Source organism: Zootoca vivipara, chromosome 8 (genome assembly GCF_965207765.1).
Source record: "Zootoca vivipara chromosome 8, rZooViv2.hap1.1, whole genome shotgun sequence".
In the NCBI taxonomy this organism is placed as follows: Eukaryota; Metazoa; Chordata; class Lepidosauria; order Squamata; family Lacertidae; genus Zootoca; species Zootoca vivipara.
This window is the reverse complement of record NC_142591.1, coordinates 73,507,227-73,521,521: the sequence shown is the minus strand read 5'-3', so window position 1 is coordinate 73,521,521 and position 14,295 is coordinate 73,507,227. Positions and strand designations below refer to the sequence as shown.

The 14,295-nt window shown below is 45.5% G+C and overlaps 1 protein-coding gene across 3 annotated transcripts in view; it reads left to right on the top strand.

Moving 5' to 3' along the window:
• Positions 1 to 14,295, top strand: part of TAF2 (TATA-box binding protein associated factor 2) — a 58,992-nt gene that overhangs the window by 24,286 nt on the left and 20,411 nt on the right. For all 3 annotated transcript variants that reach the window (XM_088675865.1, XM_088675864.1, XM_088675866.1), the window contains exons 13-22: positions 248 to 362; positions 1,059 to 1,168; positions 2,151 to 2,216; positions 2,784 to 3,036; positions 6,133 to 6,273; positions 6,938 to 7,048; positions 7,295 to 7,488; positions 9,353 to 9,492; positions 10,282 to 10,351; positions 11,437 to 11,546. In XM_088675865.1, the coding sequence (XP_088531991.1) occupies positions 248 to 362; positions 1,059 to 1,168; positions 2,151 to 2,216; positions 2,784 to 3,036; positions 6,133 to 6,273; positions 6,938 to 7,048; positions 7,295 to 7,488; positions 9,353 to 9,492; positions 10,282 to 10,351; positions 11,437 to 11,546 (1,310 nt within the window). The remainder of the gene's footprint in view (positions 1 to 247; positions 363 to 1,058; positions 1,169 to 2,150; positions 2,217 to 2,783; positions 3,037 to 6,132; positions 6,274 to 6,937; positions 7,049 to 7,294; positions 7,489 to 9,352; positions 9,493 to 10,281; positions 10,352 to 11,436; positions 11,547 to 14,295) is intronic.

The window sequence follows — 14,295 nt, the reverse complement described above, 5'->3', positions numbered from 1 at the left end:
AATGAGCTCCTTTTCGCCATTAGGGTAGGAATTGAAGGAATTGTGCAGTATTTTCAAAATCTGATGTTTATGTTAAACATCAAATTGCAAATTATGGACACAGTCCATCAGAATTTCCGTCACAAGCCTGATTGAAGCAAGACTGCTGTGCTTGTTTTGGATGTACTGTTGCAATTCTGTAAACTTGAGGAACTTAGTTTTTGCATATTTGTAAACCTATCTGTTATTATCCTATTCAGTCTCATAGAGATCAGAGTGGTGTGGTAAAGTTTTATGGCAGCTTTGCATTTAATAGAAAACGAAATGTACTAGAGTTAGAAATAAAGCAAGACTATACATCTCCTGGGACACAGAAATATGTGGTGAGTTTGTTTTTCTCTTTTTCCTGAAATTTGTCAAAATTGCTACATATTTTCTGTAACTTTCACCTTTTTACTGTACATATTTGTACTATCAACCTTTGGTGGGCAACTTGCTTGGAGCTCTGAACCATATCTGGTAGAAAGATAGTTGCCTATGCTTACTTTGAATACAGAAATTTGCATGTAATTTCTGTAGCTGGGCATCATGTTTATTATTAGATTATTGTGAATCAATGTAAATTATAGTGAGGCTTTTAACTTACTCATTTGCAGTGTTCATCTAAAGCAGGCATAGGCAACCTTGGCTCTCCAGATGTTTTGGAACTACAGCTCCCATGATCCCTAGCTAACAGGGCCAGTGGTCAGGGATCATGGGAGTTGTAGTTCTAAAACATCTGGAGAGCCAAAGTTGCCTATGCCTGATCTAAAGCAAACCTTGATTCAACTGGCATTTAGACACAATATTCAGTGAACTCCTGACTTGTTTCCTATTGTTCCCTACAGAAATATGTTTTAAAATGAGATGGCAAACATACTCTTTGAGATCTAGAAACCTACTTTCATAGAATTGTAGAGGCTGGACCACAGTGTCCGGGCTGAACAGTGGGAGTGGAGATGCTCCTTCAGGTTAAATCATTGCTACTGTCAGCCTTTTTAAACATTTGTTCTGGTAATACAATACATTTCCCCCCCAAGGGCCCCTTGAAAGTGACTGTGCAAGAGCTCGATGGATCTTTCAACCACACGCTTCAGATAGAAGAAAACAGCCTTAAACACGACATACCCTGCCACTCGAAAAGCAGACGGTAGGGTTTAGACTATTTGAAGGCTACTTCCCCTGCGAAACATACACCTGAAATAACTACTGCTTTCTTGTTTTTCCTATTCTCTGGCTTACTCCTCTTGTTAACGTCAGCAGCATGGTAGCTGCTGCTGTGCCACACCTGCCCAGGCCACCGCGGGGGGGGGGGGTCCTTAGGCCCTATGGGAAGAACCCACCCTCTGGCTCCTCCCAGGGCCAGTTTCATTCTCCAGAAATAGGTAATGCTCTGTGGGTTCCTTCCCACGTGGATCGTGGCTTCTAAAGTTACACCGACAGGTTGGGGGTAATAAGTTGTTTTGGCCACTGTTGTAATGCAAGAGTCATATTTGTAAGACGATCTGAAGGTTGTATCCAGTGCAACATGGGACTTCTTCCTTCCTTTCCCTGTGTACCCCCAAAGTCTGCTCCAGAGCAAACCCCCCCCCCCAATTCTCCAGAGCAGATTTGCAGGATATGCAGGGCAGGGGGCGGTGGAGGAGAGGAGGGGAAGTTTCATCGTGTGGGTGGAAATCTGCTTTGTGATCCCAGCAACAGAGCTGGATACAACCCGTAGTCACTAATATGACCTTGAGTCCTTACTTCAGGGATAAAGGTGTGTTGTAATAATCTACCATTCTGCTACTGTTCAACCACTCTAGTGATAGATTCCCCTTGGTGACTGAAAAATATAAAAAGGTAAGTATTATCCCCCCCCCCCAAAAAAAGGTGGTATTCAGGATGCACTATTATGACTTCTGTCTCCAGTTCGTAGAAAGTATGAAGCTTAGAAAAAGGATAAACCTCTGAAATGGGGATGGGCAAAATATTTGGGGACAGTTCATATGATTAAATGAAGATAGTTGTTCATCATATCATCATCAAGGATTTCCTTAGCGGCCTTGTATTTTAAACATTATTTAATATATTTTTGCAGAATAAGAAAAAGAGATAATGATTTTAATATACATCTTTTTTTTGAAATTCAGAAATAAGAAGAAAAAGATTCCTCTGATGAATGGGGAGGAAGTTGACATGGATCTTTCTGCCATGGAGTAAGTTAATTTATGGAAGCAAAGTGTGGCTGTTCCTTTCCCTGAAGCTCTTATATAGGATTGTACCACACACAGAGAATGATACTGGCCCCAGTTGCAATAGAAGCACTATGAATGCAGAATGTATCTGTCCTGTTAGGAGATGCTGCCTTTCTTCCTACACTGTCCATATGAGCAACAGAGTCTTTATGACAGTGCTGAACATGCAGGGGATTGTAGGGCATGTTCTTGAAGTGCAGCAATTGGCAGTGGAGGCAGGGAAACCAGGGAAAGATTTTAATTTCAGAGATGCCGGTGGTTCATTGTTTCTACGCTGAAGCCCCTTCCACTGGGAAATTAATGAAGTGCAAAGCTGTCATCAAGCTTGTTCAGATTGATAATCTCGGTTTGTAAGCAGCTGCATGATTTTTCAGACAGTTTTAACCGAGAACTGTTGGTCTTGTTCAAAAAGGAGTAAACAAGAGTCATTTTTTTTAAGGTGCCGTGTTTTAGCAGTCCCATATTAAAATGTCTGCATACATTTGCTGTATTTTAAGTGCTAGTACCAAATCTGGTCATCTCTTTCAGTGCTGATTCTCCCTTACTCTGGATCAGAATAGACCCGGATATGTCTGTACTGAGGAAGGTAGAATTCGAACAGGCTGACTTCATGTGGCAGTACCAGCTCCGATACGAGAGAGATGTGGTTGCACAGGAAGAATCCATTTTGGCCCTCCAGAAGTTCCCTACTCCAGCTTCACGACTTGCGCTGACTGATATACTTGAACAAGAACAATGCTTCTACCGAGTGAGGATAATGGCGTGCTTCTGTCTTGCAAAGGTAGGAATGGGCCATGCCGGATAAACTTCATGAGATAATTTGGTCAGATGCAATCACAGGTTCTTGAAATCTGCACAGCAGCAGCATTTGCGACATGTAAATTGGGCAGGTCGCAGAGAATCTAAACTTGAACAGTAGGAGAAAAATGCACATACAGTTTTCCGTTCCTGGTTACTTGAAAACTATAGGGTGTTCCTGTAGCAAAGAGGACTTGCCTTATCCAAAAAAAGCTCTAGCTCCTCCCATGGGCTCGAGTTCCTATACTTATTTACCTGTGTAGCAATTCCTTCCCCATGTTTGTGAAACTGTGTGACCACACAGTGCTTCCCGCCCCCGATCTGTCCAGTTGTTGCATTGTCATATTGAATAGAGTGGCAAATGTACCAGGCTTTATGTTCACTGTCAAGGGTATGGGCAGGCTAAATGGGTGCAATTTCTATGAGGTTTGGTGAATGTGTCTTTTCTAGTTTTAAGTGGTTTTGCCAAATACTTTTAAATATTTTCACATATTAACAGTTGAGTAAGCATTGAAACTCAACCGCATCTCCTAAACTGGTCTGGGGTCCAGCCTTATGGAAATATTTATCAAGTGCTTTTAAGTGACTGATGTCAAAACAAAGCAACATAGGTTTTTGTCTGTAAATGGAAACTAGAAAAACGTTTCATAACAATTGTTGGAGCAGAGACCAGACATTTGAACCAACAGTTTTATTTTTGCATTAATCCTCAGGACTAAAGGAAGTTTGCTGTTTTAACATTTTAAAAGACAGCCAAAGTGTATGTTAGGGTTTTTTTTGGCGCCTTAGAAATCTAGGGGAGTGGTGAAATTTTTCACTTCAACCTTAACAATCTGCTGGCCTCCTTGGTTGTCGGATCCACTCGCCCACAGAGCCTCCATCTTGCCAGGATTCATACTCAATTCATTAGTCCTCATCCAGCTCACTACTGCACCCAGGGCCTTCTCAGATCTTGTAGAGAAATATCATTAGCATGCTGATGAAACCTTGCTCAATCTCCGAATGACTGCTCCTAATGGTTTTGTGTTGCTGTTATAATAATTTATTATGGTCAAAGACCAGCTTGCATAACACAATAGTGACAGCATTCATAAAGATAAAATATACAATTAGAGTAGATTGCAATAATAATAATAATAATAATAATAATAATAATAATAATAATAATAATATATTTGTACCCCGCCCATCTGGCTGGGTTTCCTCAGCCACTCTGAACATGTTGCACATTAAAAACTTCCCTGAACACGGCTGCCTTCAGATGTCTTCTAAATTATCTCTTTGACATCTGATGGGAGGGCATTCCACAGGGCGGGTGCCACTACCGAGAAGGCCCTCTGCATGGTTCCCTGTAGCTTTGTTTCTCGCAGCGAGGGAACCGCCAGAAGGCCCTCGGCGCTGGATCTCAGTGTCCGGGCAGAACAATGGGGGTGGAGATGCTCCTTCAGGTATACTGGGCCGTTTAGGGCTTTACAGGTCAACACCAACACTTTGAATTGTTCTCAGAAACGTACTGGGAGCTCATGAGTTAAAATTGAAATATATACATACATCCGTACTGCTGAGTCAAAGGCTGCTTTTAGATCAACAAAGGCTGCATATAGTGAGGCCTGCCCTCCTGAGTTGCATTTTTCTATAAGGTGTTGTAGCATTAGGCAGTGATCCAACATGGACCTGCTAGGTCTAAAACCCGCTCAAAGTGGGGCTGAGAAGCAGTGCTCCAACGCTACCTTCAGGAACCATCCCTGGAGATTAGCCATAACCCCTGCAGAACCCTTGAAACCCATCTCCTATAGATGGTCCACGAGGATACCGTGGTTCATTGTATCAAAAACTGATGAGAAAGCTAGCTAGAGCAAAATAGGCTTGTGCATTGGGGGAGCTGGGCGAACTTTTCCCCAGTATACTGATTGTTAACTTGATTTCAGCTGTCCAACCGTATCTTAAAAGCTAGACAGGGTTCAGAATTGTCTGTTTCTCTTCGGGTGGTCTCGTACTCCCAGGGCGGCTAAGGCATGTTTGAAATCTGCATTGAGGTTATTGGCATGGTAAATTGAGGAAAGTGGTAGCGCTCAGGCCACTTCCATGACTGTCTTCTGCAGAGACTGAATATGTGGCTTTAGTAACTGGGGTGGGGGAGTCTGTCTGAAATGTAAATGGGAGGAAGACAATTAAAACCAGGTCGCGATTGTGGGAAGATAATTAGTTGCAGATGACCTGTAAAAACTGTTTCCATATACTATAGTTCCAATTTATAGAAGCAATGGTGGTGAGAGACTGTCTGGTTTTAGGTAGTATATTTTGGTTTTCAAACTGTGTTCGAACCGCGGGATTCCTTGCAAGCTCATCATCGTTCCTTGCAAGGAAGCTGCCTGACAGCTGTTACTGCCTGTTGGAAACCTTTCCTTGCTCTGCCCAGCTGTATGATGACATTGGTTGTATTCTAGGGCACAGAAACACGGCTTTTACCCTACACACCATTGATTGCATGTCCTGGGACAGGGATTCCCAACCCTTTGGGCCTAGGAGTCCATTTAGAAATCTAAGAAAGTCTCATGTGTACCACAAAATACACAGAAGAATAAAAGTTTTGCTCAGAACCATTCCCCCCCACAAAAAACAGGCAAAATACCTACATATGTCCCAAAACATAGGAGAAAAAACAGGCACCCCTCAAAAAAAAACACCCTAAACAACTCCCCCACCCTTTCATTTTTTTTAAAGACAAGGAGCAGGGGAGCTGGGTAGATATTTTGGGATTGTCTGATGGCATTGGGGATCCAGGTCCTAAGATAGGATTCAGTATCTTCTGCAATGCAGTGATTGCACAAAAACACTTTAAGAGGCAACTCAGGGATAGGAAAGGGTTTTTTTTTGGGGGGGGAGATGCTGATTTAAAGTTTCTATCTGTTAAACAGTTCCAGATCTTGTTCACTTACTACAGCTTTCTCTTCTCCCCAGTACTTTGGAAATAAAAGTAAGAAAGAGAGGAGTCGGGGTTTGGAAGAGAGCAATAGATCAAACCTTGAAGCGTTGCTAGTAATGTAGCTTCTCTCTTGCTTGCTCCCTAATTATACAGATTGCAAATTTCATGGTGAGCACATGGACAGGACCACCAGCCATGAAGTCGCTCTTCACCCGGATGTTCTGTTGTAAAAGTTGCCCAAACATTGTGAAAACCAATAACTTCATGAACTACCAGAGCTACTTTCTGCAGAAGGTAAAAGGCCAATTGCTGTCTAATTTAGCTTTTTCTAAATGTAGCAGCTTCTCTTACAGCTTCTTGAAGGCTGGTCTACAGAGGTGGATGCAAAAGAGAAATGGTTGTATTGGATGTATTCGCCTGAAGTGTGGCAGCAATCTTTTGGAGGCAGGTGTCCTAAGTCCCATCCACCTCAAAAAAATGAAAGGGAAAAAAGTACAGAAGTATTTTCCCTACGAAGAAAAGCTAAAGAAATCAGGGGTTTTTTTAGGGGGGGAGAGACTTATAAAATTATGTGTGCAGAATATTGAATAGAAGGCAATATCCTTTCTATTTGTGAAATGATTAGAGCTGAATACAGAGAGAGGTTCAGGACTGACGAAAGGAATTCCACCTTTTCAATAACACACAAGTTAAGGGAGTTCATTGCTGTGATTATTGTGATGACCACCTGCCCAAATGACTATAAAAAGCACCTGATAATTTCACAAACTGGGTTTTATTAACAGCTACCTAGCATGTTCTTATGTTGATATTCATGCTTCTACCTCCTGAATTATGGGGTGGAGGAAATACGGACTGCAGAACATCATATGGCAAAGCAAAAGCTGTCGTTTCTGATTTAATATTTAAACGAAAGCAGTCGCTTGTTTAATCTTGGTACTTTTTTTTTTTTTTGCAGACGATGCCTGTCGCAATGGCCTTGCTGAGAGATGTCCATAATCTATGTCCTAAAGAGGTTTTGACGTTCATTTTAGATCTAATCAAGTACAACGACAATAGAAAAAACAAGGTAAAAAAAGTTGTCTCAAAACATTGCAGTTTTCTATCCATGATCCTGCGTTTTTGATGTGCAGAGAACTACTTTAAGACAAAATGGCTTGTAATAGGAACAGTTAAATGTTGTGATGTGGAATACTCTTACCCTCTTCCATTCATTTTTAGACTTGAGTTTGTCTAAAAGAGCAGTGCTCCTCTTCTCAATTTTATTTATTTTTTGGTGATGCTTGCTATCTCATATTTTGGTCTTTGGCTTTAGTTTTCGGACAACTATTACCGCGCAGAGCTGATAGATGCACTAGCAAACTCTGTAACTCCTGCCGTCAGTGTGAACAATGAAGCCCGGACACTCGATAACTTAAATCCTGATGTGCGCCTCATTCTTGAGGAAATTACCAGGTTCTTAAACATGGAAAAGCTACTGCCCAGCTATAGGCACACCATTACGGTCAGGTATGGGTTTTTTTAAAATAAAAAAAATGTATTTAATTCCTGCAAATACAAATCTAAAAGCACAGTACACTCCCATCTTTTTTCACTTATTCTTACTTTGCTCTTGATCCTGATGCACTCGTTCTGTTCTTGCACAATGTAGCTCTTCATAATATTCTCACTATGATCAATAAGCACACAAGGGAGAGAGACGGGGGAGATTTAACGGGTGCCAAGAAAGTCATTTTGTAAATTGTGCAAAGATGTTTGTAGGACTTGAAACCACAGCTTTCTCCTTTTCTTTTGATATTATGCAACAAAGGGAAGATAGAATCTAGTGTTTATGGAGGCATAACACTGAGTTAAGTGTGTTTTGCATATCACATGTCTATGCGCAAGGCAAATGCGCACATGTTCAGCCCCCTCATGAGCACAGATCTCCAGAGAGGGTTGATGCTGGTCAGCAGTAGGAGAATCCTAAACAAGGAGACATGCACTTGGGAAGGATGCTGCAAGGGACTAGATTTTTCTGATAACATATCTGGACTGTCGTCTTACTTACCTGCTAATCTTGGCGTCTTATGCAGGAATGGGGGAACTCAGGCCTGGGGACAAAATATGTCCCTCCAGGCCTCTCTACTTGACCCTCGGGATTCCCACCCAATCCATGCCACTCACCAGCCTTGCTTTGTACCCTCCTTTATTGTATAACTTCTTATTGGGCTTTTATAAAGAAAATGCAGATAATAGGAGCAGATGGGGCTCATCAACCTGGGAAGGTAGCCCATCTAGGAGAAGTATCAGCAAGGCCAAGAGTCGTCTGGGCAGCCCAGGACTTCCATACACACTGCCCAGGCTTGCTCCTTAGGGACGCCACTTTGGTGTCGCTAACACAGTGGTTTGACTTCACCCCCAACGGCACACTCCATTGTCTCTCGTTACAGAAGGATGCCAGCAACAACAAATAAGCCAAGACAGTCTTGTATCATTCAGACATGATAAAGTGAGGCATGTTAGGTTTACTGTAACATCATAGATGTATGATTCATTACCTGTAGCCGGTGTATGCATCTTACTTTACAAACAGCTCCTTAAACATTTTTGTCTGTCTGACTGAAGTGTGCCCTCTGGGCCAGATTCACTTGTGAACCCATTGCATTCACAGAAGCCAGTTCAAGGGCTCCTGCTAGTGCAACGGGGCTCCCCCTGCCATGCCTCCCCCAAATCCCCTCTGAATCCTCAGAACAGCATGCAGGGAGAAGGGAGGGGGGATCATTCCATCTGCAAGCAGAAATGCTTGTGTGACAGAACTATCAGAAGAACATGATGTTGAAATCCTCCCTCTGACTCTTAATAAAATGCCTTTTGTTTGCTTGGATAGAGGGGTGTGTGTAGAAACAAAACTATTGTGCAAAGGTAAAATTTACATTTCTTACTCCGCTCACTTTTGCTTCTGCCCCCACCCATCACTGGCACACGCGGCCCCTGGAACATTGCTGAGAAGGGAATGTGGCCCTTGTGCTGGAAAAGGTTCCCTACCCCTGCTCTTACGGGTTTGAAATTCTCTCCTAGTGTATGTTGTGTTGGGTGAAATATCCAACAGAAGAAAGAAAATAGCTTCGTTAGCACTCTCCTTTCAGCCCAGGTTTCTTTAGAACTCTTCGGAAGTCAAGAATGATATTTTATTGGTGTTGCTGTTTTGTAAAAAAAAATTAAAAGGCGCCTTAAAAAAGAAAGAATTCACATGAATTTGGCGTAATTCAGAGTTTGTGAAATTCATCAACAACTTGCTGTGATAATGCTAAAGTAAGTTTTTATTTCCAGTGACTGGAAATGCAGGTTTTACAACAGATTTTTCTTCCTCCCCCCTTCTCTATGTGCCTAGTTGCTTGAATGCCATTCGCATACTACAGAAGAACGGGCATGTCCCAAGTGATCCTGCTGTTTTTAAGTCCTATGCGGAATACGGGCACTTTGTGGATATCCGAATAGCAGCTCTGGAGGCAGTTGTTGATTACACAAAAGGTAAAGAAAAGTTGTTGCGCTGAACAGTTATTTGGCCTTTAATATCTAGACCTGTGCACCCAAGACCACGGTCACTTCATTAAGCTCTGAATCTTTGGGGCAGACAAGTAGTGCTTTGTGAGCTCTCTTTCAAGGAAACTTGTTTGTCATTACTGCCCTTCTCATTGAGGAATCTGATGAGCTTTCATGGAAGACAATCTGCCATGAAATTCAGTTTGAAAACAAATGTAGTATGAGCTGGGAAATGAGGCAACCTCACCGCTGTCTGGACTGGGCAAAAATTGTTTGACTGCTCAGTTTCTTTAGTGTGATGCCATCTTGTAGCAGAAGGGTTTTGTGTGTAGGCAATTGATTTGCAATGTTTTGTGCTCAGATGTACAAGCAAAGTTTTGGGAGTATATATAGAATATATGCTAGGAGGGAATAGTCAGAATCCCAAATGAGCTGTTATGCACAGGTACACAGTGTGGCACCCAGAATGGGGAGACGGGGACAGGTTTCACAGTTAAATTCCGGAAGTTTAAGCAACTGCATCCAAATAAAAGAGAGAAGAATTGAGAGAAAATGGGAATTCGTGTGTCACAAAGAGCAAGATTTGTGGAGTCCATCCATCCTACCCACCCTCCCAAAATTATAATAGTGACACATTATAATGCATCAGTTCCATTCTATTTCTTAAAGGCTTTTATGTATCCACTTTTTGACGATATTTTTTCTAATAACTTCTGACTTCTAGTTGTTTCAGTTCCAGCATCTTACTTTAAAAGACATTCATTTTTGTCTTCATAGTTGACAGAAGTTACGAGGAGTTACAGTGGCTGCTCAATATGGTCCAGAACGACCCTGTGCCTTATGTCAGGTTAGTCTTCCCATGCTGGCAACTTGAAAGGTGTTTCATTTAAGTTTCAAATGATCTTGTGCTGTATATTCTGGTGGGAAAGATTTAAAATAGCCTATTGCTGTCTTGCTTTTCTTCTGAGAAATATGCATGGGGTTTTCAGGTAACAATTGACCCTCAGCTGGAAATATACAAGGCACTTGTGACACTTCAGTTGAGCTGCACCATCTCTGAGCATTGGCTGTGCTGGGTGTCACTGATGAGAGTTGCGGTGGAACAACATCTCAGTGGCTACAGGTTAGCATGGCGATCCTTCCCACCAGAATGTTAGCACTTTGTTTCCGCCTGAATCAAGAGACTGGTTGCATTCTGGGGCAGAGGGTAATCTGTGTCTATTAAGCAAGAGGGCAGCACTCTCCCACTTCCTTAAGAGATGAGAACTATACATGGCAAAGCCCTTAGAGGTCAAGGGGGAAGGTCTTGTGCCTTTCCTTGCAATCGTTCATACTTCTTTATGAAGGCCTTGCATCTACTTTTCAATTCTTGGCCATAGATGGAGGATCTTTCTTTTTTTATTAAAAAAATTTCCACACTGGGGCTCAGTGTATCGAGAGTAGAGCCAGACTTCCTTATGTTTAAATACCAAAAAATATATAAATTGGTTTCTTGTTTGTAGCTGAGGGACAAAGATTATAAATGATACATTTGTAGTTGAACTTTTTGCCTGTTTGCTTTAAGTTAGACTTTGCCAGTACAAGTCAGTACCCCTGGTGACCTAGATAATGACAACTTTGAACACTGCAGCCTCTTTTCAGGTTTCCCCCCTCTTGGTTTCTTTTCCTGCTATTTCCACTGACTGTTACTGCCCCAAGGCCTTTTGACAAAAATGGCTGTTTGATACATTTTTAGAATCCTGTGTAAGGGCATTGATCTTGATTTCCTGAGATGATGCGAGCACCAGGGGACATGTTTTGAGTTTACGTACAACCCTTGTAATCCTGATGTAAAACTATGGTGCCAAAAAAGTTTGGCAAAGAGGCAAAGCCTAATAACTGGAAGGCCAGATTGTATATGGATTAGGAGCTGACGGCTGTCCTTTTTTTTAGACATAAGATACTGAACATGTTGACAAAGAACCCTCCATTTACCAAGAACATGGAATCTCCTTTGTGCAATGAAGCGCTGGTGGATCAGCTCTGGAAACTTATGAATTCAGGTTAAATATTATTATTACTGTTATAATTTATTTATTTATTATTATTATTGCTACTCATTTTTCAAAAAAAATTCTAATAACACAAAACACTCTGGCTTTTATGCATGTTTGCTTGAAAATAAGTCACCCTGATTAGAGACAGGGTTATTTAATTTATTCTTCATTTATATTCTGCCTTTCTTACATAGTTCTCAAGGCATGATTCCCAAGCAGTTTTCCATACAGGCACTCCCCAAAGCCAAACCTACGTAGTTTCGATCATGGTTGCTGTATCCTGCATGCCTTCAAGGCATTTTGCACTGGATTGCAGATTAAGGCATGCAGCTTGAACTTCTATGTATTTTGCATTGTATTGGAGCATTTCCCTAACATCCAGGCTTGCGTTTTGGTCAGGATTACCGTGTTTCTCATATTTTAAGGCATCCCCAAAAAATAAGCCATGACAGGATTTCTAAGGGTTAGTGAAAAATAAGACATACCCCGAAAATAAGCCATGTCGTGTAGCCCCGACCGAGCGAGAGGCGAAGGCGCGGGACCCAGCAGGAGCTCCCTGCCTGCTTCCCCGAGCCGTCGCGCATCGGGGGACAGAGCCGAAGATCGGCGGGCGCTCCTTGCTGGGCTTGACAAGCCCGGGAAACAGCGCCCGCCGATCTTCGGACCTGTCCTGTGTGACAGGCGGGGGTGGGGGGGGAAGCGGAGATCATGCTCCGCTCTCCCCCCACCCCCGCCTGTCACCGAAGATCGGCGGGCGCTGTTTGCTGGGCTTGACAAGCCCGGCAAACAGCGCCCGCCGATCTTCGGACCTGTCCTGTGTGACAGGCGGGGGTGGGGGGAAGCGGAGATCGTTCTCCGCTCTCCCCCCACCCCCGCCTGTCACCAAAGATCGGCGGGCGCTGTTTGCTGGGCTTGACAAGCCCGGCAAACAGCGCCCGCCGATCTTCGGACCTGTCCTGTGTGACAGGCGGGGGGGGAAGCGGAGATCGTTCTCCGCTCTCCCCCCACCCCCGCCTGTCACCAAAGATCGGCGGGCGCTCCTTGCTGGGCTTGACAAGCCCGGCAAACAGCGCCCGCCGATCTTCGGACCTGTCCTGTGTGACAGGCGGGGGTGGGTGGGGAAGCGGAGATCGTGCTCCGCTCTCCCCCCACCCCCGCCTGTCACCAAAGATCGGCGGGCGCTCCTTGCTGGGCTTGACAAGCCCGGCAAACAGCGCCCGCCGATCTTCGGCCCTGTGCTGTATGACGGGCGGGGGTGGGGGGAAGCGGAGATCGTGCTCCGCTCTCCCCCCACCCCCGCCTGTCACCAAAGATCGGCGGGCGCTCCTTGCTGGGCTTGACAAGCCCGGCAAACAGCGCCCGCCGATCTTCGGCCCTGTGCTGTATGACGGGCGGGGGTGGGGGGAAGCGGAGATCGTGCTCCGCTCTCCCCCCACCCCCGCCTGTCACCGAAGATCGGCGGGCGCTCCTTGCTGGGCTTGACAAGCCCGGCAAACAGCGCCCGCCGATCTTCGGACCTGTCCTGTGTGACAGGCGGGGGTGGGGGGGGAAGCGGAGATCGTGCTCCGCTCTCCCCCCACCCCCGCCTGTCACCAAAGATCGGCGGGCGCTCCTTGCTGGGCTTGACAAGCCCGGCAAACAGCGCCCGCCGATCTTCGGCCCTGTGCTGTATGACGGGCGGGGGTGGGGGGAAGCGGAGATCGTGCTCCGCTCTCCCCCCACCCCCGCCTGTCACCGAAGATCGGCGGGCGCTCCTTGCTGGGCTTGACAAGCCCGGCAAACAGCGCCCGCCGATCTTCGGACCTGTCCTGTGTGACAGGCGGGGGTGGGGGGGAAGCGGAGATCGTTCTCCGCTCTCCCCCCACCCCCGCCTGTCACCAAAGATCGGCGGGCGCTGTTTGCTGGGCTTGACAAGCCCGGCAAACAGCGCCCGCCGATCTTCGGCCCTGTGCTGTGTGACAGGCGGGGGTGGGGGAGAAGCGGAGATCGTGCTCCGCTCTCCCCCCACCCCCGCCTGTCACCGAAGATCGGCGGGCGCTCCTAGCTGGGCTTGACAAGCCCGGCAAACAGCGCCCGCCGACCTGTGCTGTGTGACAGGCGGGGGTGGGGGGGAAGCGGAGATCGTTCTCCGCTCTCCCCCCACCCCCGCCTGTCACCGAAGATCGGCGGGCGCTCCTTGCTGGGCTTGACAAGCCCGGCAAACAGCGCCCGCCGATCTTCCGACCTGTCCTGTGTGACAGGCGGGGGTGGGGGGGGGAAGCGGAGATCGTGCTCCGCTCTCCCCCCACCCCCGCCTGTCACCAAAGATCGGCGGGCGCTCCTTGCTGGGCTTGACAAGCCCGGCAAACAGCGCCCGCCGATCTTCGGCCCTGTGCTGTGTGACAGGCGGGGGTGGGGGAGAAGCGGAGATCGTTCTCCGCTCTCCGCCCACCCCCGCCTGTCACCGAAGATCGGCGGGCGCTGTTTGCTGGGCTTGACAAGCCCGGCAAACAGCGCCCGCGTGCACTTTATTAAAAAATAAGACATCCCTCAAAAATAAGCCATGTCGTGTTTTTTTGAAGAAAAAATTAATATAAGACATGACTTATAATATGAGAAACACGGTAGATCAACCCTAATGCTGTATACTTTAGCAAGAGCCTCCCCAAACCCACCTGCCTTAGTACCCGGTTGCTAGTTTGTCTTGTGTATCTGATGTTCAGTACCAATGCTGCTGCTTATAACAAACTCTGATTCATTGTTATATCTGAATTGG